The sequence below is a fragment of the Amblyraja radiata genome, chromosome 17, assembly GCF_010909765.2.
Source record: "Amblyraja radiata isolate CabotCenter1 chromosome 17, sAmbRad1.1.pri, whole genome shotgun sequence".
Taxonomy (NCBI): Eukaryota; Metazoa; Chordata; class Chondrichthyes; order Rajiformes; family Rajidae; genus Amblyraja; species Amblyraja radiata.
Window position 1 is genome coordinate 38,801,245 of NC_045972.1, and position 27,815 is coordinate 38,829,059.

At 43.0% G+C, this 27,815-nt stretch overlaps 1 protein-coding gene across 1 annotated transcript; it reads left to right on the top strand.

The window, feature by feature from the left end:
- The first annotated feature begins 5,704 nt into the window (after nucleotides 1-5,704).
- Nucleotides 5,705-12,782, top strand: LOC116982957 (chymotrypsin B-like). The gene is made up of 7 exons (XM_033036494.1): nucleotides 5,705-5,762; nucleotides 5,851-5,954; nucleotides 7,063-7,142; nucleotides 8,351-8,429; nucleotides 10,399-10,579; nucleotides 11,277-11,410; nucleotides 12,616-12,782. The coding sequence occupies exons 1-7, from the start codon at nucleotides 5,705-5,707 to the stop codon at nucleotides 12,775-12,777; spliced, it is 798 nt and encodes a 265-aa protein (XP_032892385.1). The 3' UTR covers nucleotides 12,778-12,782.
- Nucleotides 12,783-27,815: the final 15,033 nt, after the last annotated feature.

The window sequence follows — 27,815 nt, forward strand, 5'->3', positions numbered from 1 at the left end:
TTTATCAACACGTGATAACATTCACAGTCCTCAATAACAATACACAATGGTCGCAAGCATCTAACAGTAAAAATCGGAGCAATTATTAATGAAAAGATAGAGCTATAATGTAACATAGTACCCCAGAGCCCACCAAACCAACTAAATGGCCACCAGCTCTCGTCCCCTTCATTGTACCCATGCATGTCACTGCCAACCTTATGGATCTTCTTGATTTCTTGGGAAATATGGGTAGCAAGGTCGGCAATATTCGAGGTCTCATCGGGGATATAGGTGCGCCACTCTTGTTTTTTTAAGGCACAGGTGCCTCCTTTTCCTGCCAATATAAAGTCTAATGCCATACAATTTTGTAAGGCCATAGGGATAGCAACCATCTCTCCTGCATGAGATGTTATGGCCATATTTGCATCCGTTAGGGCATTGGCGGTTGCAATCGCCAATGTTTCCATGGCGGAGACCATATTGATCAATTCCCGAATGGCTCGAGCAGTCCCCAGTCCCCTGAAGGCAATCATCCAGAATCGTTCTGATTTGGATATGCCCCATTTCACACTCAAGGGAAGGGATAACTCGGTTAGTTGTTGCACTATACGCATGTGGGAAACAACATAAATCAGATAGCAGCATCCTTTCCCGTTGTCATTCTTCCCCATCATCCTATCCCAAATGCTGTTGTTTCCCGGCAGCATCCCTGGCAGCCAAAGGTAAGCCCATAACCCACATACAAAGTGTGTTCCATTTACTGGTCGTGGTGGTCTCAGAGAAAAGATTGTGATGCAAGAGCTGTTTCCCAAATATACTCCTTTCCCAGGGTTGTTACAATGACAAGTGGCAATTACTGGTCATCGGGGATTGCTTACTAGTCTCAGCTGGGGAATTCTCCAAATTCTGGTCTCATCTATTTTCCAACCTAGTTTAAATGGGGGAGTGTACCATCCTTTAAAATGCTTATATATATATAGGTTAGTCCTTGAGTTTTATTAAATGGAATGGCAATCATAACTCATAGACAAAAAGATATAGTCCAGGTGTCAGACTTCGACATCCCCCGACACGTGAGCTTCGACCGCCCCAACGCAGGGGCTTCGACCGCCGGCTGCAGGAGCTTCGATCGCCCCGATGGATGATTCGACTGCCCCGACCGCGGGAGAATAAAAAGGAAGAAGCTTGGACTTTGTTTGCCTTCCATGTGGGGAATCCGCTGTGGTTGATGTTTATGTTAATTTTATGTAGTTGTGTGCCTTGTTGCTTTTTTTTTCGTATGGCTGTAAGGTAATTTGCATATCACTGTACCTTAATTGGTACATGTGACAATAAAAGACCTTTGACCTTTTACCCCGAAGATAGACACAAAATGCTGGAGTAACTCAGTGGGATAGGCAGCATCTATGGAGAGATGGAATGGGTGATGTTTTGGGTGAAGAACAATCTCGCCATAAAACGTCACCCATTCCTTCTCACCAGAGATAATAGACAGACAATAGACAATAGGTGCAAGAGCAGGCCATTCGGCCCTTAGAGCCAGCACCGCCATTCAATGTGATCATGGCTGATCATCCCCAATCAGTACCCCGTTCCTGTCTTCTCCCCATATCCCCTGACTCCGCTATCTTTAAGAGGCCTATCTAGCTCTCTCTTGAAAGTATCCAGAGAACCGGCATCCACCGCTCCCCTGAGGCAGAGAATCCCACAGACTGATCATAATGCCTGTCCCGCTAAGTTACTCCAACATTTTGTGTCTATATTCAGTAACCTGAGATAAGATAAGAAGGGCGGAGAGGAGGAGAAAGAGGAAGGGACAGAGGGAGAAGTGAGTAACCTGAAATTGGAGAATCCAATGTTAATGCTATGGGGTTATAGACTACCCAGGTGGAATATGATGTGTTGTTCCGCTAGTTTGTGTTTGGCCTCATCTTACCAATGGATTCGGCCAATCAGGTAATGTTACCTCTACTTCGCCAAATCTTCCCTCGAGAGAGATGAAGGTCAAGATTAGAGTTCCTTCATACAGATGCAATATCCGATCCAAAATTTCCTTGAGAGTTTCCTTCAAATCCCACATGTCATCCATTGGTTTTATCAATCAGAATGTGAAAATTGGCAGCTGAAATAATACTGATGTGTTTGGCCTTCAGGGTAATTTATTCTCAATTGTTTCCTTTACATTGGCCAGTAAACATATAAACATAAAAAATAGGTGCAGGAGTAGGCCATTCGGCCCTTTTATTCAGCACTGCCATTCAATATGATCATGGCAGATCATCTAAAATCAGTACCCCGTACCTGCGTTTACCCCATATCCCGTGATTTGTTTAGCCCTAGGAGCTAAATCTAACTCTTGAATACATCCAGTGAACTGGCCTCCACTGCCTTCTGTGGCAGAGAATTCCACAGATTCACAACTCTCTGGGTGAAAAGGTTTTTCCTCATCACAGTCCTAAATGGCCTACCCTTTATTCTTAAACTGTGACCCCCTGGTTCTGCAATCCCCCAACATCAGGAACATTTTGTCTACATCTAGCCTGTCCAATCCTTTATATTGTATATGTTTCTATAAGATTATCTCTCATCCTTCTAAATTCCAGTGAATACAAGCCCAGTCGACCCATTCTTTCATCATATGTCAGTCCCATCATCCCGGGAATTAACCTGGTGAACCTGGTGAACCTACGCTGTACTCCCTCAATAGCAATAATATCCTTCCTCAAATTAGGAGACCACAATTGCACGCAATACTCCAGGTGCGCTCTCACCGGGGCCCAGTACAACTGCAGTAGGACCTCCTTGTTCCTAAACTCAAATCCTCTCACAATGAAGGCCAACATGCCATTAGCTTTCTTCACTGCCTGCTGTACCTGCATGCTTACTTTCAGTGACTGATGTACAAGCAAAGGCGACTGTTCCCAAAAATAAGAATTACAAACATCTTTTAAGCACAGATGCATCAGCATAGATGCATTGCTTTATGTCCTGTTAAATGCTTTGCAATACAGCAAGATTTTGGGACAGTATCCTATCTTATGGGTGGGGGCAAGGTGGCCACTCTGACCCTAGGTGGGGCAAGTAGAGCTTAATGGAGCAAATCAGCTACAGAAATGGACACAGAAAAGGCAGATAGAGTTTAATCCGAGCAAGTGTTGCACTTTGGGAGGTCGAACGTAAAGGGAAAATATACAATTAATGTATATATACAAATAATGATGTTCGGCGGGTCCTTGTGCTCGAGGTCCACAACTCCCTGAAAGTGACAACGCAAGTAGAATGGTAAAGACGGTGTATGGTATGCTTGCCTTCATTGGTCAGGGCATTGAATATAATAGTCAGGAAGTAATGATATAACCTTATAAGACTTTGGTTAGACCACATTTGGAGTATTGTGTGCAGTTCCCCCCCCCCCCCCCCCCCCCCCCCCCATTACAAGAAAGATGTGGAGGCTTTGGAAAGAGTGCAGAGGAGGTTTACTAGAAAGACGCCAGGATTAAGAGAAATTAACCATGATAATCATAGAAACATAGAAACATAGACAATAGGTGCAGGAGTAGGCCATTTGGCCCTTCGAGCCTGCACCGCCATTCAATATGATCATGGCTGATCATCCAACTCAGTATCCTGTATCTGCCTTCTCTCCATACCCCCTGATCCCTTTAGCCACAAGGGCCACATCTAACTCCCTCTTAAATATAGCCTATGAACTGGCCTCAACTACCTTCTGTGGCAGAGAATTCCAGAGATTCACCACTCTCAGTGTAAAAAATGATTTTCTCATCTCGGTCCTAAAAGACTTCCCTCTTATCCTTAAACTGTGACCCCTTGTCCTGGACTTCCCCAACATCGGGAACAATCTTCCTGCATCTAGCCTGTCCAACCCCTTAAGAATTTTGTAAGTTTCTATAAGATCCCCCCTCAATCTTCTAAATTCTAGCGAGTACAAGCCGAGTCTATCCAATCTTTCTTCATATGAAAGTCTTGCCATCCCAGGAATCAGTCTGGTGAACCTTCTCTGTACGCCCTCTATGGCAAGGATGTCTTTCCTCAGATTTGGAGACCAAAACTGTACGCAATACTCCAGGTGTGGTCTCACCAAGACCCTGTACAACTGCAGTAGAACCTCCCTGCTCGTATACTCAAATCCTTTTGCTATGAATGCTAACATACCATTCGCTTTCTTCACTGCCTGCTGCGCCTGCATGCCTACTTTCAATGACTGGTGTACCATGACACCCAGGTCTCGTTGCATCTCCCCTTTTCCTAATCGGCCACCATTCAGATAAAAGTCTACTTTCCTGTTTGTGCCACCAAAGTGGATAACCTCACATTTATCCACATTATACTGCATCTGCCATGCATTTTCCCACTCACCCAACCTATCCAAGTCACCTTGCAGCCTCCTAGCATCAACATAAGAAATTAACTACATGATATCCAGAGGATGGATAGATTTGGATTGTTTTCCCTGGAAAGCTAGAAGTTGTGGGGAGACCTGATGAAGTGTACAAAATGATGAGACTCATAAATGGGGTAGACAGTCAGAACCCTTTTCCCAGGATGAAAATATCAAATACTAGAAGGCATATCTTTAAAGTGAAAGGTAGAAATATTTAAAGGAGGTGTTCGGGGCAACTTATTTTACACAGAGGGTGGTGAGCGCCTGGAATAGAATGCCAGTGGTGATGGAGGAGGCAGATACAATAGTGCCATTTAGGAGACAGTTCGTTAGGCACATGGATATGCAAAGAATGGAGAGATATGGATTATGTTCAGGTGTATAGAAGTTGGTCTTGACATTATATTCGGCATAGGTTGTGGCCCTAGAGTTCCTATGCTGTATTCTATCTTCTATAGAAATGCTGGAGAAACTCAGCGGGTGCAGCAGCATCTATGGAGCGAAGGAAATAGGCAACGTTTCGGGCCGAAACCCTTCTTAAAATGTATCTCTTTATTCACAATTGAAAATGCAGTCAAAATGGTGATTTGTCCCACAGGTGGGTGGTCGGTGGGTTCTAGCTGTTTGACATTTATTTTTCTTACTCAACATAAAATTGGTTGTGAATTTATTGAATGGTGGATTAGACTCAAAGGGTCACATGGCATTATTTTTTCTAATGTCTCAAGCATTTTTTCAGATCTAAATGAAAACCCCAGAAAAAATGAAAGACATTTTATAAATCAACAATCTGAGTCAAACTATTTTAAAATCTTTTCTTGAGAAAAATATCCCTTCAGTCTTTCCTCCAACTTTTTTGCGACTATATTCAATCTGAAAACAATATTTTTTTTCTCCTTCACTTAACAAATTAAGATTTTCCTAAATTGAAATTTTTGAATGTCCTCAATTCATATTCAAAATGATAATTTGAAGTAAACCAGTTCTGATGAATTAACTATTGGCCAGTTTGATGGAAACTTGTTAAGGCCATGAGATTACGAACACATTAAGATATCCGTTATCTTTCAAATACCCTTGACTTCAAATCAATCATCTATATTCCATACCTGAAACAGCATGAAAGTACCCACAGTTATTTTATTTAAAGATATTTATACTGATCTGTTTTTACACATTGTAATTAATTAGTTTATTTTGGAAAGAAATCCTTCCACATGCAGATTGTGTGCAATGCCAGACTTTTATCTGTGAGATATGTCACATCCCAGTGTGACTATATAAAGGCTCCAGTACAACTCTCAGACACCAGCAATAGCCATGGCTTTCCTTTGGGTTCTCTCTTGCCTTGCCTTCATCGGCACCGCTTCTGTTCAGAGTAAGTGATGATAGGCATGAAATCTTTTAAGCTTTGACTGTATTAATGTGAGTATGTGTGATACTAACGCTTCTTTGTTGGTTGCCAGGTTGTGGTGTCCCGGCCATCTCTCCTGTTATCTCAGGCTATGCGAGGATTGTGAATGGTGAGACTGCTGTTCCCGGATCATGGCCCTGGCAGGTCTCCATGCAGGTAGGTTGAAGCAAAGTCTCCATGTAATTCCAAGCACAGTAGTGCAGTGGTAGAGTTGCTGCCTTACAGCACCCGAGGCTCGGGTTTGATCCTATCTAGGGTAATGTTAATGCTCACTATTTCTGTCTGCACCACAGGGTTGTTTCTGCTGTAGGCCATCCAACCTGTGACATGGGCTCTTTCTCACTCGATTGGCAGTGTCTGACCCGTTGACCATGTAACAAGGCTCCACTCTTTGCAGGTTTTTCTTTCCACTCTTAATATTCTCTCTCTCTAACCACTCTCATTTCATAGCTCTACGTTCCTGTGCTCAGGTTCCCATGGTCTAACTGCTTCCATTAAACTATTGACCAGATGATTTCATTCAAAGCTTATTCCCATGACACGTGGGCAGCACAACGGTTCAGCGGTAGAGTTGCTGCCTTACAGCGCCAGAGACCCGGGTTCGATCCTGACTACGGGTGCTGTCTGTTTGGAGTTTGTACGTTCTCCCCGTAACCGCGTGGGTTTTCTCAGGGTGTTCCAGTGTCCTCCCACACTCCAAAGATATGCGGGTTGGGAGGTTAATTGGCTTCTGTATATTGGCCCAAGTGTGTCGGGTAGAACTAGTGTGCGGATGACCGCTGGTCAACGTGGACTCGGTGGGCTGAAGGGCCTGTTTCCACGCTGCATCTCTAAACTAAACTCTGGCCAGTCAATCAGAGACATTTCCTTTGCCCTATCCACCACACCCCACCCTCTCTTCAACTTAAAATTTGTCTTGTTTCCTCTCCTTCATAGTCTGAGAGGTTTGATCTGAAAGGTGAACGTACGCATAATTTATGCGTAATTTTTGTGTTTTTCTGAGTCTTCTATGTAATTTATGGGGGTTTTGTGTGTTGGCTGTGTTGCCCGTGTTGCTGCTGCAAGCAAGATTTTCATTCTACCTGCGCCTGTCTGTACTAGTGCCTATGACAATATACTTGCTTTTGACTTGACTTAACTGTTATTTATCCACAATGCTGTCTGACCTGCTGAGTGCTGCCAACACGTTCTGTTGTGATTTCAATAACAGCGATTTGAACGTTGTGTTTTGTGAACTTAACTATAGTTTCCCTTTCATTACTAGCAAACAAATGGCTTTCACTTCTGTGGTGGCTCCCTGATCAACGAAAACTGGGTTATAACTGCAGCCCACTGCAGTGTGGGGTAAGGCAACTGAGTGAACATCTTAAAAGCACCTCCTTACAGCACAAGTAGTCACCATGCTTATTGTATGCAGTTCTGGTCACTCCATTACAGGAAGGATGTGAAGGTTTTTTGAAGGCTTTGGAATGGGTGCAGAGGTTTACCAGAATGCAGGCTTGTTTTGCTGAACCAGGGGTCACAGTTTAAGAATAAGGGGTAAGCCATTTACGACTGAGATGAGGAAAAACTTTTTCACTCAGAGAGTTGTGAATCTGTGGAATTCTCTGCCACTGAAGGCAGTGGAGGCCATTTCACTCGATGTTTTCAAGAGAGAGTTAGATTTAGCTCTTAGGGCTAAGGGAATCAAGGGGTATGGGGAAAAAGCCAGAACGGGTGCTGATTTTGAACGATCAGCCATAATCATATTGAATGGCGGTGCTGGCTTTCAATGTTTCTATGTTATTTGGGTATAGCTATAAGTAGGGCGGCGCAGCGGTAGAGTTGCTTCCTTACAGCGCCAAGGACCCAAGTTCAATCCTGACTACGGGTGCTGTATGTTTTTCCTGTGACCGCGTGGTTTTCTCCGGGTGCTCCGGTTTCCTCCCACACTCTAAAGACATGTAGGTTTGTAGGTTAATTGGCTTCGGTAAAATTATAACAATTAGTGTGTAGTATAGTGTTAGAGTTCAGGGTGATGACTGGTCCACGTGGACTCGGTGGTCCGAAGGGACACTTTCTGCACATGATCTCTAAAGTCTAAAGTCTGGAGGTTAGACAACCTTGGATTGTTTTCTCTGGATTATCGGAGACTGAGGGAAAACCTAATAGAAGTATATGCAGTATAACTAAGAGAGGCCTAGACAGGGTAGACAGTCAGAATTGTTGCCCCAGGGGGAAATATCAAAGAAGAGGGAGCACAGCTTTCAGATGAGAAGGGCAATGTTTAAAGGAAATATGCAGAGTATATTTTTTACACAGTGTGATGGGTGTCTGAAACGTGCTGCCAGGGATAATGACGAAGGCAGATATGATAGTGCCATTGAGTGGCTTGTACATAGGCACATTGATATGCAGGGTATGGAAGAATATGGATCACATGCAGGCAGAGGGCATTTAGGGCATTAGTTTAACTTGGCATCATGTTCGGCATGGACATTGTGGGCCGAAGGGCCATTTCATGTGCTGTATTGGTCTGTGCTCTATGTATGACTGTGCTTTCCCTTCTGCAGCACCAGCCATATTGTGGTCGTTGGAGATTACAACAAATGCACCTCGGATGCCAAAGCTCAGTTTATTCCAGTCGCTAAGGTAAGAATCCTCTGATCTTTATTCAAGGTTTTAAGAGACGGATTTAGGAACTCGATCACCAATAGACTTCTAGAGAACTGATGAGTGAAGAAAAGTGCTCCAGGCACTGTTTCTTTCTTATCCCCTGCACTGGTGTTAGATCATCTATTTGCATTGAAGTAGGCTTCTGCTCCGGCCTACTGACCTGGGCCCAGTCACCCAAGCCTGGTCACCTGTTGCATCCTGTGCCTGCATTCGATCCGCAGACTGAGGCAGCCAGAACCTGTCTCTGCCGATCAGACTGATTGACTGATTGCTTGATTGTTTTGACTGATTGAAAGTTACACCAAGGAACATTGACCATCAATCACCTGTTCACACTAGTTCTATGTTATCTCAGTTTCTCATCCACTCCCTACACACTAGGGGGGCAATTTACAGAGATCAATTAATCTACAAACCCATATGTATTTGGGATGTGGGGGGACCCACAGCCCCATTTATATCAACGGGTCGATGGTTGAAAGGGTCAAGAGCTTCAAATTCCTGGGCGTGCACATCTCTGAAGATCTTTCCTGGTCCGAGAACACTAATGCAATCATCAAAAAAGCACATCAGCGCCTCTACTTCCTGAGAAGATTACGGAGAGTCGGATTGTCAAGGAAGACTCTCTCTAACTTCTACAGGTGCACAGTCGAGAGCATGCTGACCGGTTGCATCGTGGCTTGGTTCGGCAATTTGAGCGCCCTGGAAAGGAAAAGACTACAAAAAGTTGTAAACACTGCCCAGTCCATCATCGGCTCTGACCTTCCTTCCATCGAGGGGATTTATCGCAGTCGCTGCCTCAAAAAGGCTGGCAGTATCATCAAAGACCCACACCATCCTGGCCACACACTCATCTCCCTGCTACCTTCAGGTAGAAGGTACAGGAGCCTGAAGACTGCAACAACCAGGTTCAGGAATAGTTACTTCCCCTCAGCCATCAGGCTATTAAACCTGGCTCGGACAAAACTCTGATTATTACCAACCACTTTCTGTTATTTGCACTATCAGTTTATTTATTCATGTGTGTATATATTTATATCATGGTATATGGACACATTTATCTGTTTTGTAGTAAATGCCTACTATTTTCTGTGTGCTTAAGCAAAGCAAGAATTTCATTGTCCTACACAGGGACACATGACAATAAACTAACTTGAACTTGAAACTGGAACACCCAGACGAAACCACACTTAGAACCAGAAAAGGATTAATGACTCTGAAAACGAAATTATCTTGGTCTTATCAAACATAAGGTTTAGCACTACATGCTACCAATCCCGTCTGTGGAGACATTGGTATAGTTGTCTCGTTGTAGGACAGTTTTTATATATAATTTATGATGCTCATAAGTAATTTACTAAGCTTTTATATGTATTTATGGTGTTTTCATATGCAATGTATTCTATGTAATGTCGTCTTTTATCTGAAGCTTGGGTCTGAAATAAAAGTTTAATAATAATATTATACAGGACACAGGTTCATAGGAGTAGAATTAGGCCATTCAGCTCATTGAGTCTACCCCCTCATTCCATTATAGCTGATCTATCTTTCTCTCTCAACCCCATTCTCCTGCCTTCTCCCCGTAACCTTTGACACCCTTACTAATCAAGACATAGGGAAAGGAAGGCTCAAAATACACAAAACCTGGTAAAGTCTAAGAGTCAGGTGCAACGAATAGCTACGTAAGACGGGATATGATCAGGGAATGGTCAAAAGTAGGAAAATAGAGCATCATTAGGAGAATGGGCCTGAGTCAAGATACAGGGCGTCAACAAGGGAAGGTCAAAGTTCATAATGCAGGAGGCCCCTGAATATAAAGCACGTCTTAAATTACAAACAGTGGCAAGGAGCAAAAATGGCAAGAGTCGTTCGGGAAACGTTCAAGCAGTCAGGTAATGTTGGAAATGTCTGAAGGAAGAACTAATCATAACCTTGTGTCTCACAGGCTTTTACTCATCCCAAGTGGAGCCCCAGCACCATCAATAACGACATCACCCTGGTCAAGCTGTCTTCACCTGTTACATTCAGTGCCGAAGTCTCCCCCGTCTGCCTTGCTTCAGCTCAAAAGACCTTCGCTCCTGGCAAGATGTGCGTCACCACAGGATGGGGTCTGACTCGTCCCTCTGGTACGGTACCCACCCTGCTTTGGGGAGAGCGATAGTTGTGTGGACTGATGGAGCTCCATCTCCACTCAGAGAATGAGCATACTTATCCTTGCTTACGTGACATACGTGTCAATGTGCCTGAGATGCATGAAATTGAACTTCCTTCAACTTGGATGGCACAGTGGAGCGACTGTTAGAGCCACTGCCTCACAGCGCCTGAGACCCGGGTTTGATCTGGACCTCAGGTACTGTCAGCATGGAGTTTCCTCTGGGTGCTCCAGCTTCCTCCCATGTCCCAAAGAAGTGCGGGTTTGTAGATTAATTGGCCTCTGTAAATTGCTCCTAATGTAGAAGGTGTGAATGTAAAAGTTGGATAACATAGAACTGGTGTGAATGTGTAGACACAGATCGCTGGAGTAACTCAACGGGTCAGACAGCATTTCTGGAGAAAAATTATGGGTGACGTTTTTGGTCGGGACCTTCTTCAGACTGTTCAGATTAGTGTGAACGGGTGATAGATGGTCGGCATGGACAGTGGGCTGAAGGGTCTGTTTCCATGCTGTACCTCTAAACTGAACTAAAATAAGATCAATTTGGTATGCATTCAAATTGCAGCAAAACCCCCCCATACTTTCCCAAGAATATGTACCCAAAATAATATTTTACCGGGACGGAAAAACTAACAGCACAATTTTTTTCTCCTTACACCCCACTGCAGCTTTTAGAACACCTTGCATCCTGCAACAGGCATCTCTCCCTCTCCTGAGCAACGTCCAATGTCAAAATTTCTGGGGCAACAAGATCTCTGAAGTGATGGTTTGTGCTGGTGCTTCAGGTGCATCTTCCTGCATGGTAGGTCAACACTCCCTCTAGGAAAACCTCCTTCAACTTGGGCGGCACAGTGGCCCAGCTGGTAGACTTTCTGCTTCACAGACTCAGAGACCCGGGTTTGATCCTGACCTCGGGTGCTGTCTGGGTGGAGTTTGCTCGTTCTGCCTGTGACCACGTGGGTTTCCTCCCACATTCCAAAGACGCGCAGGTTCATAGGTTAATTGTAAATTACTCGTAGTATCATAGAGTCATACTTTGTGGAAGCAGGCCCTTCAGCCCATCTTGCCCATTTCGACCAAGATGCCCCATCTACACTAGTCCCACCTGCCTATGTTTTGCCCATATATCTCTCTAAAACTAGCCTATCTATGTACCTGTCCAAATGTTTTTAAAATGTGATAGTACCTGCCTCAACTATCTCCTCTGGCAGCTTGCTCCATATATCCACCACCCTTTAGGTGAAATAAGTTGCCCCTCAAGTTCCTATTAAATCTTTTCCTCCTCGCATTAAACCTATGTCCTCCGGTTCTTGATTCCCTTACTTTGGGTAAAAGACTCTGTGCACTTAGCTTACGTATTCCTCTCATGATCTTATACACCTCCATAAAATCACCCCTCATCCTCCTGCACACTAAGGAATAAAGTCCTAGCCTGCTCAACCTCTCCCTATAGCTCAGGCCTTTGAGTCCTGGCAACATGCTCATAAATCTTCCCTGCACCCTTTCCAGCTTAACATCTTTCCTACAACAGGGTGACCAAAACTGAATACAATTCTCTAAATGTGGCCTCACCAAATGTGTAGGGAACTGGGATAAGATTCAGGAACTTTTTCTTCCCAACTGCTGGTTCTCTCATCAGCTAGAGCTCAGTTCTGACCTCCCATCTACCTCAGTGGAGACCTTTGAACTATCTTTAATCAGATGTTATCGGACATTGGTGTTCTATCATTGCACTAAATGTGGTTACAAAATGTGGTGCCCTTTATCCATGCACTGTGGACCTTGATTGTACTGATTTATAGTCTTTTAAAAAAAATTTTTTTTTAACTTGATAGCACGCAAGGAAAAGCTTTTCACCGTACCGCAGTACACATGACAATAGTAAACAAAACTAGTGTTAACGAGCGATCGATGGTCGATGAAGGATCTGTTTCCTTGTTGTATCTTTTAATCAATCTATAAAATGTCACCCAGCACAACCACTAAATCTGATTCTTTTTGTTTCAGGGTGACTCAGGTGGACCTCTTGTCTGCCAGGAGGGAGCATCCTGGTATCTGACAGGAATCGTGTCCTGGGGTAGTGGCAGATGCTCCACAAGCATTCCCGGAGTTTACGCCCGTGTGGCTGAACTCCGCGGTTGGATCGATGAGATACTCGCCAGAAACTAACAAGGAATCTATGCTATTGTAAACTCTAAATTAAAATCAATGTTCTGCTACTCTTGGTTTGTCTGGCTTTGTCTTTGCGTCCTTCTCAGGTAGCGATTATTAAGAATAACTTTGAACAGAAAATGTACCAATATGAAGCATGAATGGTGCAGCTGTATTAGTGTCACTGAGGTACAGTGAAAAGCTGCGTTTTGCATGCAATTCAATCAAATTACATAATGCTCAATCAGGCACAATTCATGTACAATAGTTAGAACAAAGTGGAACATGCAGAGTGCAGAATATAGTTCTCAGCATTGTAGCGTACCATTTCAATAGACAGATTCCAATGTCTGCAAAGGGGTAGAGGGGAATTGGACAGAGGGATTATAGATCAGCTACAGAAATGGATGGAGATAATTGCAGGGAGTTTGCCCAGTGGGAAGTACTGTGAATGCTCATTACTGAGTGTGTGTGTGTGTGTGTGTAGGATGTGTGGTGATTGCTGGTCAGCGTGGGTATAGTGGGCCGAAGGGCCTGTTTCTCTAAAGGTTTGTATCTCTAAAATTAAACAAAGATAATTACTTGAAGTGCCTGGACACAGAAGGCTACAGATCAAGTGTGGGTGGTAAATGGGATTAATATAGGCAGGAACTCGATGGTCAGCATGTATATAGTGGGGCAAGGGGCCTGCTTCTGTGCTGGCCTTTCAGACAGTAACATATCCTAGTCATGCACAGCATTGCGCTACCAGATTTTGCAGTGATGGCCACTGAATAGGTTATCGTGTGCCTCTCAGTAATGTGCATTCACAGTGCTTCCCACTGGGCATTGATTTAGTGAATTATCTACCTAACCGACGGCCTTCTGCCGACACACTTCCCAACAAGCAAACCCAGCCTTGCCACGAGTCCACCCATGGTTTAATGGAATAAAATATGTTGTATATCTCGATCCCAAACCTAACTGCAAGTGTTAAATAAGTGAAAAGCTGTTTTGATCTAGCAACACCAAACTAATGGTTGATTTCAAAAATGTATGCACTAGACCAGGTGCATAGAAAACATAGAAAATAGATGCAGGAGTAGGCCATTCGGCCCTTCGAGCCTGTACCGCCATTCAATATGATCATGGCTGATCATCCAACTCAGTATCCTGTACCTGCCTTCTCTCCATACCCCCTGATCCCTTTAGCCACAAGGGCCACATCTACAGTGGCTTGCAAAAGTATTCATACCCCTTGAACTTTTCCACATTTTGTCACGTTACAACCACAAACGTAAATGTATTTTATTGGGATTTTATGTGATAGACCAACACAAAATGGCGCATAATTGTGAAGTGGAAGGAAAATGATACATGGTTTTCAAATTTTTTTTACAAATAAAAAACTGACAAGTGTGGCGTGCAAAAGTATTCAGCCCCCCTGAGTCAATACTATGTAGAACCACCTTTCGCTGCAATTAGAGCTGCAAGTCTTTTGGGGTATGTCTCTACCAGCTTTGCACATCTAGAGACTGCATTTTTTGCCCATTCTTCTTTGCAAAATAGCTCAAGCTCAGTCAGATTGGATGGAGAGCGTCTGTGAGCAGCAATTTGCAAGTCTTGCCAGAGATTCTCTATTGGATTTAGGTCTGGACTTTGACTGGGCCATTCTAACACATGAATATGCTTTGATCTAAACAATTCCATTGTAGCTCTGGCTGTATGTTTAGGGTCGTTGTCCTGCTGGAAGGTGTACCTCCGCCCCAGTCTCAAGTCTTTTGCAGACTCTAACAGGTTTTCTTCCAAGATTGCCCTGTATTTGGCTCCATCCATCTTCCCATCAACTCTGACTAGCTTCCCTGTCCCTGCTGAAGAAAAGCATCTCCACAGCATGATGCTGCCACCACCATGTTTCACAGTGGGGATGGTGTGTTCAGGGTGATGTGCAGTGTTAGTTTTCCGCCACACATAGCGTTTTGCATTTAGGCCAAAAACTTCAATTTTGGTCTCATCTGACCAGAGCACCTTCCTCCACATGTTTGCTGTGTCCCCCACATGGCTTGTGGCAAACTTCAAACGGGACTTCTTATGGCTTTTTTTCAACAATGGCTTTCTTCTTGCCACTCTTCCATAAAGGCCCGATTTGTGGAGTGCACGACTAATAGTTGTCCTGTGGACAGATTCTCCCACCTGAGCTGTGGATCTCTGCAGCTCCTCCTGAGTTACCTTGGCTGCTTCTCTGATCAATGCTCTCCTTGCCCGGCCTGTCAGTTTAGGTGGACGGCCATGTCTTGGCAGGTTTGCAGTTGTGCCATACTCTTTCCATTTTCGGATGATGGATTGAACAGTGCTCCGTGAGATGTTCAAAGCTTGGGATATCTTTTTATAACCTAACCCTGCTTTAAACTTCTCCACAACTTTATCCCTGACCTGTCTGGTGTGTTCCTTGGGTTTCATGATGCTGTTTGTTCACTAATGTTCTATAACAAACCTCTGAGGCCTTCACAGAACAACTGTATTGCTACTGAGATTAGATTACACACAAGTGGACTCTATTTACTAATTAGGTGACTTCTGAAGGCAATTGGTTGCACTGGAGTTTATTTAGGGGTATCAGAGTAAAGGGGGCTGAATACTTTTGCATGCCACACTTTTCAGTTTCTTATTTGTAAAAAAATTTGAAAACCATGTATCATTTACTTCCACTTCACAATTATGCGCCACTTTGTGTTGGTCTTTCACATAAAATCCCAATAAAATGCATTTACGTTTGTGGTTGTAACGTGACAAAATGTGGAAAAGTTCAAGGGGTATGAATACTTTTGCAAGCCACTGTAACTCCCTCTTAAATATAGCCAATGAACTGGCCTCAACTACCTTCTGTGGCAGAGAATTCCAGAGATTCACCACTCTGTGTGAAAAATGTTTTCCTCATCTCGGTCCTAAAAGATTTCCCCCTTATCCTTAAACTGTGACCCCTTGTTCTGGACTTCCCCAACATCGGGAACAATCTTCCTGCATCTAGTCTGTCCAGCCCCTTAAGAATTTTGTAAGTTTCTATAAGATCCCCCCTCAATCTTCTAAATTCTAGCGAGTACAAGCAGAGTCTATCCAGTCTTTCTTCATATGAAACTCCTGAGATCCCAGGAATCAGTCTGGTGAACCTTCTCTGTACTCCCTCTATGGCAAGAATGTCTTTCCTCAGATTTGAAGACCAAAACTGTACACAATACTCCAGGTGCAACCCACACATGAAGCAGGGTTGTAAATGATTCAGACCCTTTAAGAAAGTTAAGAATTAGTTGTCATAAAAGTGTAGACTGTAGATACTTTAGGGCATTAGCAGGGAAATCTCCACATCCCTCGTCAGGTCATGATGTTCATTCAAATAATCACCATGCCAGGAGAAAGTACATAGTTAGAGCTGTGTTAATAATGATCAAATATTTACCAGTTACTGTACATTGGGAAATTACCAAACAGTCTTGTATCCTCTGATCCCCGTATCCACTGCAAAAGAATTGTAAATATGCATTTTGTATTAAGGAAGAAAACAATATTCCAGTTACTTATTCATGGAAAAATAATGAGATCATTAAACAGAAATTCCATAACTGCAGTCAGCACCCAGCTGCAAATAATTACACTTACGATAGACACAAAATGCTGGAGTAACTCAGCGGGTCAGCCAGGAAGCTTTTCCGAAGAAGAATAATAGGTGACGTTTTGAGTTGAGACCTTTCTTCAGACTCAGGGGAAAGGGAAAGGGAATCTAGAGGGATGAAACGGTACAGAACAAATGAGAGCTGGTACCGATGGCCAAGGAGACCACAATGGTCCATTGCTGGCTGTGGAAGATGTGATAACGAAGGGACATGAACAGTGAAACTAGTAGGATGACTAGGGTGGGAGAAGGACAGAAAGAGATGGCATGCAGGGGTTAGTTGAAATTAGAGAAATCAAAATTCATACCAGTGTTAAGCTGCCTAAGCGAAATATGAGGTGCTGTTCCTCCAATTCGCATGTGGCCTCACTCTGACCGAGGAGGAAGCCGAGGTCAGAAAGGTCAGTATGGGAATGGGATGGGGAGCTAAATTTTTTGCCAACCAGGAAATAGTGTAGGCTGCTTGGTTTTAAAGGATAGTGATCAGTGTTATGCGGAGGTTGCAGGTAGTGGAAGGCAAGACCTTTTTTTCACCCAGTTTTATTCCACCAGGGAGGTCTTACCTTCCACTACCTACAACCTCCGGCAACCACCTTCAACTTACATCGCAACCTATTTTTAGTCGCGGCCGGTTTTGAATTTTTTGAAATAATCGCCGGAACATAGAAGAAGTGGAAACCACTTTCGACCATTAGGGAGACTGACAAAAACCTCCGGGAACCGCACGGAAACCTTGGGTGGGGCGCAAAGTCTCCAGAGGTTTCCTAAGTTGGACAGGGGCATTTGGCACACATTCTCAGTGTAGGTTCCTTATGTTGCAACACTGAGCGGAAAATAATGCAGTAAAGTTGTGACCACTGCCCAGTCCATCATCGGCTCTGACCTCCCCACCATCGAAGGGATCTATCGCAGTCGCTGCCTCAAAAAGGCTACCAACATCATCAAAGACCCGCACCATCCTGGCCACACACGCATCTCTCCATTGCCATCGGGAAGAAGGTACAGGAGCTTGAAATCTGGAACATGCAGGTTCAAGAACAGCTTCTTCCCCATAGCCATCAGGCTATTAAACAAACCATCAAACAAACTGAACAATAACAGCCTATTGCACTTTATCTGTTTATTTATTGTGTACATATATGGTCTATGGTATATAGACACACTGAACTTTTATCTCCTGTTCTGTATTATGTTTACATATTCTGTTGTGCTGCAGCAAGCAAGAATTTCATTGTCCTCTCTGGGACATATGACAATAAACTTTCTTGACTCTTGACAATTCATGAGAACGCTTCTGGTAATGAGACATTGAAGTACATCAGAGTCGCAAAAGGTATCATATAAATGCAGGTGGATCATTTCAGTTTAGTTTAGTTCATTGTCACATGCACCGAGGTACAGTGAAAAACTTTTTTTGTGTGCTAACCAGTCAGCAGAAAGACAATACATGATTACAATTAATCCATTTACAGTGTATAGATACATGATAAGAGATCAGCGTCCTGAGATATTTGTACAAATTCCGTCAAGTTATCTCAGTAAGTTTTCCTGGAATGCCTCTTAATCTATGGGCAGGGAGTAAGAACTCAACCATTTCCCATATAAATGTACATTCCGTGAACGTATTCATTGGAATCAGGGCACAAAGTGCTGGAGTAACTCAGTGAATCAGGCAACATCTCCGAAGAACATGAACTGATGACATTTCAGGTCATGACCCTTCTTCAGACCAGTCAGGCACCATCTCTGGAGGAGAAGGATAGGTGATGTTTCGGGTTGGGACCCTTCTTCAGATCTACATGGATAGATGACGTTTCAGGTCAGGACTCTTCTTCACACCCTGATCCAAAACGTCAACTATCTTAGCATTGCCTCCACATTTGAAGGATCTCTACATTCATATAACAGGATTAAATAAAAATGAAAACTATGCTTTTATTTAAGGTCAGGCATAAAGAGCAGATTGCCAATTGGGGCAATTCCTTTTGCCTTCATGCATTTCCGTTTTCAAATATATATGTCTAATTATTTGAAATGTAGCACCAAAAGTCTCCCCAATCCAGTATCAGGCATCATTTTTCAGCTAGCAACCTATGACCCAGTAAAAGAAAATTCTACTTCCGTCTCCTGTTTCTTTTGCCAATTATTTTAAGATTCCATCTTTTATTGATCAATCTGTCTTCCATTATTTTACGATAAAGCATCGATCACCTGTTCACACTAGTTCGACGTTATCCACTACCTCATCTACTCCCCACACACAAGACGCAACACCACTGTCAAATGTTACCTCAATCCCCTACTTTCTCATCTTTCTTGGCCTCTTCCCATAACCCGTCACTTATCTCTGTTTTATTGATTTCACAAGAACTTCAGTTTGTTGTCTTGTGTTCTGCTGTTTTGATGGTACATGCAGCTGATGGTGTACAGCTGTGATTTCTCTTTGCCAACTCCAGAAGTGAGTTGATGGGTTTCCTCAATGGGAACACTACCTTTTCTAGGAAAGGGGAGAGTAGATGCATGTATGGCAGGGAGTGCAGCTGCATCAAAGGTGCTCTGTATTGGTCCCGACTGCACGTTAATGAGTGCAAATTCCTCCAGCCATCACCAGGGACACATGCGTGTCACGCTGACCGTTCAAGCCTGGAGTCCGGCACTCAACAAAGCTGCCTTTGGGAGACAACACTTAACTTTTATTTCATCATAAATACAAATGCTAAAGCCTCTTAACTCACAAACATTTCCAGTGTTTTATTTAACTGTCTTTTCATTCTATGTGCATTGGTGATACATTAAATGAAGTTTCCAAATGCAGTCTTTCTTTCCAATGATCTAATGCAATATATATTTTAACTGGGTCATATACTACAGGACAATTTACACTGACAAGAGTTATGTTAAAGGAAATGAAATGATGCTAGCTAAATATAGCTTTCAGTACACTAGAAAATTATATCCACATTACGCATTACGCCCAGACATTTGGAGTGTTTAAAGCTGCAAAATGTTTAGAGTTGTGGGTGACATGCAATGGGTGTAAGCATCAGGAGCACGTGGTGGAAATCTGCCTGGAGTGTACAGAGCAGCTTGACCAAACATTAGTCAGTGCACAGCACTGGTGTAATGTTGTATTGCGAGTTCAATGCTCAAGCTGATGTCTTCACCTCACAGATCGTGGTGAATGTCGAGAGGAATAGGAAATTATTGGGTGGCACTGTGTTGCAGTGTGGAAACAGGACCTTCGGCCCACCGTGTCCGCGTTGACCAGCGATCACCACATAATAACACTATCCGACACACACTAGGGACAATTTACGCATATACCAAGCCAATTAACCTACAAACCTGTATACATTTGAAGGAAACCGAAGATCTCAGAGAAAACCCACACGGTCACAGGGAGAAGGCACACCCTGTACAGACAGTACCCACAGTCGGGATCGAATCCGGGTCTCTGGTTCTGCAAGGCAGCAACTCTACAGCTGCGCCACCTTCTGAAAAACATCAGCTCAACCTCTTAAATTAAACTTAATGTATAGAAGTTAGCTCCTTCTATACATTTTTTTTATTTGTATAGTTCAATCATTTAGCATAAGAATAACAAAAATCACTAAGCCCATAAAAGATCCCAACTCTCTCACTGTGGCATCCACTCATTAACATTATATTCCATGTCTTCATCATATTCCAAATAAAAGTTGAATTTAATCGACTAATCTTCTGGAATTTTTTGAGGATGTAACTAGGAAAATGGACAAGAGAGAGTCAGTGGATGTAGTGTACTTGGACTTTCAGAAAGCATTTGATAAGGTCCCACATAGGGGATTAGTGGGCAAAATTAGGGTACATGGTATTGGGGGTAGAGTGCTGACATGGATAGAAAATTGGTTGGCAGACTGAAAACAAAGAGTAGGGATTAACAGGTCCCTTTCAGAATGGCAGGCAGTGACTAGTGGGGTACCGCAAGGCTCGGTGCAGGGACCGCAGCTATTTACAATATACATCAATGATTTGGATGAAGGGATTCAAAGTAACATTAGCAAATTTGCAGATAACACAAAGCTGGGTGGCAGTGTGAACTGTGAGGAGGATGCTATGAGAATGCAGGCTGACTTGGACAGGCTGGGGGAGTGGGCAGATGCATGGCAGATTAAGTTTAATGTGGATAAATGTGAGGTTGTGCACTTTGGTAGCAAAATCATGAAGGCAGATTACTATCTAAATGGCGTCGTTGGGAAAAGGGGAATACAACGGGATCTGGGGTCCTTGTTCATCAGTCTATGAAAGTAAGTATGCAGGTACAGCAGGCAGTGATGAAAGTGAATGGCATGTTGGCCTTTATAACATGAGTCATCGAGTATAGGAGCAAAGAGGTCCTTCTGCAGTTGTACAGAGCCCTAGTAAGACCACACCTGGAGTATTGTATGTAGTTTTGGTCCCCTAATTTGAGGAAGGACATTCTTGCTATTTAGGGAGTGCAGCGTAGGTTTACAAGGTTAATTCCCGGGATGGCGGGACTGTCATATGCTGAGAGAATGGAGCAACTGGGCTTGTATACTCTGGAGTTTAGAAGGATGAGAGGATATCTTATTGAAACATATAAGATTGTTAAGGGTTTGGACACACTAGAGGCAGGAAACATGTTCCCGATGTTGGGGGAGTCCAGAACCAGGGGCCACAGTTTAAGAATAAGGGGTAAGCCATTTAGAACGGAGATGAGGAAACACTTTTTCTCACAGAAAGTTGTGAGTCTGTGGAATTCTCTGCGTCAGAGGGCGGTAGAGACCGGTTCTCCAGATACTTTCAAGAGAGAGCTAGATAGGGCTCTTAAAAATAGCATAGTCAGGGGATATGGGGAGAAGGCACGAATGGGGTACTGATTGGGCATGATCAGCCATGGTCACATTGAATGAATGGCTCAAAGGGCCGCATGGCCTACTCCTGCACCTATTGTCTATAATTGAGATTGAACGTAACAGAGGATCAGTAAAATGAAGAAGTTAAAAGTTACATGCAACTTTGATCTATTGCAACGATTATGATATGATGACATGAACTGTACAAAAGGGACGGATTGCATCTTAACAGGTGTGGGACCAGCATTCTGGCAGGCAGGTTTGCCACTGCTACACGGGTGGTCTTAAACTGAATAAGGGGGTGGGGTGTCGAATGGGATAGTGGAGGATGGAGTTAAAGGGAAAGGGTTTCTTAAATGTGCGAGCGTAGAGACAGAGGGGTGTAAAATGAGGGTAGAAGCAATAGGTAGCAAGGTGAAAAGTAAAAGTGGCAGGCAGACAATACCAGGGCAAAAATCAAAAAGGGCCACTTTTCAACATAATTGTATAAGGGGTAAGAGTGTTGTAAAAACAAGCCTGAAGGCTTTGTGTCTCAATGCAAGGAGCATTCGTAATAAGGTGGATGAGTTGAATGTGCAGATAGCTATTAATGACTATGATATAGTTGGGATCACGGAGACATGGCTCCAGGGTGACCAAGGCTGGGAGCTGTACATCCAGGGATATTCAATATTCAGGAGGGATAGAGAGAAAGGAAAAGGAGGTGGGGTAGCGTTGCTGATTAGAGAGGAGATTAACGCAATGGAAAGGAAGGACATTAGTTTGGAGGATGTGGAATCGGTATGGGTAGAGCTGCGAAACACTAAGGGGCAGAAAACGCTGGTGGGTGTTGTGTACAGGCCACCTAACAGTAGTAGTGAAGTTGGAGATGGTATCAAACAGGAAATTAGAAATGCGTGCGACAAAGGCAAAACCGTTATAATGGGTGACTTCAATCTACATATAGATTGGGTGAATCAAATTGGCAGGGGTGCTGAGGAAGAGGATTTCTTGGAATGTATGCGGGATAGTTATCTAAATCAACATGTAGAGGAACCAACGAGAGAGCAGGCTATTTTAGACTGGGTATTGAGTAATGAGGAAGGGTTAGTTAGCAGTCTTGTTGTACGTGCCCCCTTGGGCAAGAGTGACCATAATATGGTTGAGTTCTTCATTAGGATGGAGAGTGACATTGTTAATTCAGAAACAATGGTTCTGAACTTAAAGAAAGGTAACTTTGAGGGTATGAGACGTGAATTGGCCAAGATTGACTGGCAATTAATTCTAATAGGGTTGACGGTGGATATGCAATGGAAGGCATTTAAAAACTGCATGGATGAACTACAAAAATTGTTCATCCCAGTTTGGCAAAAGAATAAATCAGGGAAGGTAGTACATCCGTGGATAACAAGGGAAATCAGGGATAGTATCAAAGCGAAGGATGATGCGTACAAATTAGCCAGAAAAAGCAGCATACCGGAGGACTGGGAGAAATTTAGAGACCAGCAGAGGAGGACAAAGGGCTTAATTAGGAAAGGAAAAATAGATTATGAAAGAAAACTGGCAGGGAACATAAAAACTGACTGCAAAAGTTTTTATAGATATGTGAAAAGAAAGAGATTAGTTAATACAAATGTAGGTCCCTTGCAGTCAGAAACAGGCGAGTTGATCATGGGGAACAAGGATATGGCGGACCAATTGAATAACTACTTTGGTTCCGTCTTCACTAAGGAAGGCATAAATAATCTGCCGGAAATAGCAGGGGACCGCGGGTCAAAGGAGTTGGAGGAATTGAGTGAAATCCAGGTTAGCCGGGAAGTGGTGTTGGGTAAATTGAATCGATTAAAGGCCGATAAATCCCCAGGGCCAGATAGGCTGCATCCCAGAGTACTTAAGGAAGTAGCTCCAGAAATAGTGGATGCATTAGTAATAATCTTTCAAAACTCTTTAGATTCTGGAGTAGTTCCCGAGGATTGGCGGGTAGCAAACGTAACCCCACTTTTTAAGAAGGGAGGGAGAGAGAAAACGGGGAATTACAGACCAGTTAGTCTAACATCGGTAGTGGGGAAACTGCTAGAGTCAGTTATTAAAGATGGGATAGCAGCACATTTGGAAAGTGGTGAAATCATTGGACAAAGTCAGCATGGATTTACAAAAGGTAAATCATGTCTGACGAATCTTATAGAATTTTTCGAGGATGTAACTTGTAGCGTGGATAGGGGAGAACCAGTGGATGTGGTGTATCTGGACTTCCAGAAGGCTTTCGACAAGGTCCCACATAAGAGATTAGTACACAAACTTAAAGCACATGGCATTGGGGGTTCAGTATTGATGTGGATAGAGAACTGGCTGGCAAACAGGAAGCAAAGAGTAGGAGTAAACGGGTCCTTTTCACAATGGCAGGCAGTGACTAGTGGGGTACCGCAAGGCTCAGTGCTGGGACCCCAGCTATTTACAATATATATTAATGATCTGGATGAGGGAATTGAAGGCAATATCTCCAAGTTTGCGGATGACACTAAGCTGGGGGGCAGTGTTAGCTGTGAGGAGGATGCTAGGAGACTGCAAGGTGACTTGGATAGGCTGGGTGAGTGGGCAAATGTTTGGCAGATGCAGTATAATGTGGATAAATGTGAGGTTATCCATTTTGGTGGCAAAAACAGGAAAGCAGACTATTATCTGAATGGTGGCCGACTAGGAAAAGGGGAGATGCAGCGAGACCTGGGTGTCATGGTACACCAGTCATTGAAAGTAGGCATGCAGGTGGAGCAGGCAGTGAAGAAAGCGAATGGTATGTTGGCTTTCATAGCAAAAGGATTTGAGTATAGGAGCAGGGAGGTTCTACTGCAGTTGTACAGGGTCTTGGTGAGACCACACCTGGAGTATTGCGTACAGTTTTGGTCTCCAAATCTGAGGAAGGACATTATTGCCATGGAGGGAGTGCAGAGAAGGTTCACCAGACTGATTCCTGGGATGTCAGGACTGTCTTATGAAGAAAGACTGGATAGACTTGGTTTATACTCTCTAGAATTTAGGAGATTGAGAGGGGATCTTATAGAAACTTATAAAATTCTTAAGGGGTTGGACAGGCTAGATGCAGGAAGATTGCTCCCGATGTTGGGGAAGTCCAGGACAAGGGGTCACAGCTTAAGGATAAGGGGGAAATCCTTTAAAACCGAGATGAGAATAACTTTTTTCACACAGAGTGGTGAATCTCTGGAACTCTCTGCCACAGAGGGTAGTCGAGGCCAGTTCATTGGCTATATTTAAGAGGGAGTTAGATGTGGCCCTTGTGGCTAAGGGGATCAGAGGGTATGGAGAGAAGGCAGGTACGGGATACTGAGTTGGATGATCAGCCATGATCATATTGAATGGCGGTGCAGGCTCGAAGGGCCGAATGGCCTACTCCTGCACCCAATTTCTATGTTCCTATGATCTCAGAACAAATACTTTCAGGGTCTTGGTGATTATTTTAATGTAGAAGTGCATCTGGCAGAGCTTCCGTCTTACAGGTCCAGTGATTCTGTGTGATTGTAATTCTGCAGCAAATGAAACAATCTACCTGCAAGCAGCAAGACCAAGCGAACAGATAAGTGGCAAGTAACATCCGTTCCAAATGTTACCTAGCAATGAGCATCTCCAACAACAGAGTCTAACCACCCATGTTTTACATTCAATTATATTACCGTTGCCCATTTTTCCATCATCAATATCCTTAGGGGGTGGAATCATCATAGAACAGAAACTTGACTGTAGCAGTTACATAAGTAGCTTTGGCTATAAGAGCAGATTAGGAGGCTGGGTTTCTCAATACCCCATGGCTATTCCAATACCAAAGCGCAGATCATGAGCACAATGGAAGATATCACTTGCCTGAATGTATACAAAAGAATCTCCCAGGAAGCTTCGCACCATCCAGGACAAAGCAGCCTACGTCATTGGCACCCCAAATCATTCTCTTCAGCACCAGCTTTGAACGGCTGATATATACACGCATTGCAAATTCAGTTCTCAAACCTGTGATCCCCATCTTCACAACAGTAGATGCCTGGGAATAACACCACTTGTAGATGCCCATCTGAGGTATGCACCATCCAGACTTGGAAACATTTTGTTCATCCCTTAATCGCTGGATCTAAATCCTGGAACTCTGCCCAACATCACCGTGGGAGAACTTTTACCAGAAGATTACAACAATTTAAGGCAGTTCACTGTTACTTTTGAAGTCAATTAGTGATGGCCAATAGCGTGGGTGTTAGAAACATAGAAAATAGGTACAGGAGTAGGCCATTCGGCCCTTCGAGCCTGCACCCCCATTCAATGTGATCATGGCTAATCATCCAACTCAGTATCCTGTACCTGCCTTCTCTCCATAACCCCCTGATCCCTTTAGCCACAAGGGCCACATCTAACTCCCTCTTAAATATAGCCAATGAACTGGCCTCAACTACCTTCTGTGGCAGAGAATTCCAGAGATTCACCACTCTCAGTGTGAAAAATGTTTTTTTCATCTCGGTCCTAAAAGATTTCCTCCTTATCCTTAAACTGTGACCCCTTGTTCTGGACTTCCCCAACATCGGGAACAATCTTCCTGCATCTAGCCTGTCCAACCCCTTAAGAATTTTGCAAGTTTCTATAAGATCCCCCCTCAATCTTCTAAATTCTAGCGATCTAAATTCTAGCGAGTGTTGCCAGCAATCTATAAAAATCAGGTAAGCTTTCGGCTGAACCTTCAATGTCATTGACTTAAAACAATGACCTTTTTTTTTCCTCTTCACTGAAGCTAACATGCAGAATATTTCTAGTATTTTCTTGTTTTAATTTAAGGAATCTTTTCTAGAACCTATTGGCACATCTTTGTAAATGGAAAATATTAATAAGATATTTTTTCATTTCTCTGGACAACAGCCAAAACTGCAGTTAACAAATACATACAGAATGGTTGCAAATAGAATTTGTGTAATAGAAATTGTTAAAATCAATGTGTTGGTGTCTAATACCAAGAACTCAGCATGTTTGTCTAACTCTTGCTCTAGAAGCTGAAATAAAAGTTTAAATGTTTCCAGACAGCCATGCTGAGACATAGCAAATTAATTAAATATGAAGATTTAAAGAACTAACATTCAAGAACAAGATAGGAACGTGGATGAGTAGTATTATCTTTTTAATGGACAAATAAGAGATACAAATTTTATTACACAGTAAATCCATGGATAAAAGGATAGAGTGGATGAAAACTATTGTAATACATTGGATGTATTTACCAATACACAGAAATTGACTGAATACATAAAATAAATAATTTCTTCAAAATCTTTAACTTTGAGTTACATTATTAATGCTCAGCAATGATCTACAAATGAAAATAAACGGACATTTTATATATAAAAAATAACGGAGAAACCACAAAAAGGAATAAAACTGAACAGTGGTTTAAAAATATCAAATTAAAAAAATTTGAGAACCAGCACGAGATTGAATTTGGCAAAATGCAGGGGGAAGTCGGCCCAGAGTGTACTACATAGCTATGTCTTAACGTTTTGTTCCAATGGTTGGTTGAGCAGCCCTTTTTTATATATAAACAGTAATTAAAAAAAGATGGACCACTCTAAATTATCATTTTGTACAGAGTATTCCACCCAAAGTAAAGTTCCTCAAGAGGCAGTAAGACTTATGCAACAATAATTGACACTTCAAGAGTGTTTCTGTGCCATTCATGTAAATTAACCTGTTACACTGCCCTGTGTTAGTACAGCACTGAGCAGGTCTTGCAGAACTTTTAAACTGCTGACCTCCAACTCCCGTTTGCGCAAAGAGAAAAATCTGTCTACAGTACTTACCTTACTTTTCACAAGCTTATTTAAGTAATATTTTAAGTTCTGGAACATTACAGAATACAAACAGCTCAAAGATTTCATTTTAATAACGATTTGGATTAACTAGTGCAAATACAAAGCTCCAGTGCAGAATGTCCAAACCTTGAGCTTATGTCACTTTTGGGTCAGAAAGGAAGACCAATTTACAACAATTGCACATGCTGTTATGGTGCAATAGTATGCAAATGCATACATTGCATTTCTGAAGCCAATTCTGAAGCCAAGTTCTATCACTCACAGCAGGTCCAAGGTTACCTCTTCTGGGCCTTTGCTAGAATCCATGTTGGTGTTGCATTTAACTTGCTAGTATTACTGATTATTCATTCTTCTTTCTCTAGCTGTCAAGCTCCTTAGCTTTCCAAACTCACAGGTTATCCACCTGACTATATCTCCCAATTATGTTCAACCATCTCCCACACAATCAGATGCCCATCTACAACTCACCTCACCTAAAACATCTCCACTGTCCCCCCCCCCCAAAAAAAATAAGGGTTCTGCCTATGCTCGATCTTCTACATTAATTCATATTTCTAACCATTTCACTTACAAACATAACCATGTAACCAGTTGTTGGTTATCTCCTTCTGACTTTTTCCTCACAAATTCCCTGCAATGTCCCTTGCAATGCTACCAATATACCCGGCCACCACCCCCACTGATCCTCTCTGCAACACCTATGAAGCCCCCAACATGACAGCT

Excerpts from the sequence above, each read along its gene's own strand:
- LOC116982957 (XM_033036494.1), top strand. The coding sequence starts at position 5,705 with ATGGCTTTCCTTTGGGTTCTCTCTTGCCTTGCCTTCATCGGCACCGCT. Across the intron at positions 7,143-8,350 it reads GCAGCCCACTGCAGTGTGGG|CACCAGCCATATTGTGGTCG; the intron begins GTAAGGCAACTG and ends TCCCTTCTGCAG. Across the intron at positions 8,430-10,398 it reads AGTTTATTCCAGTCGCTAAG|GCTTTTACTCATCCCAAGTG; the intron begins GTAAGAATCCTC and ends TGTGTCTCACAG.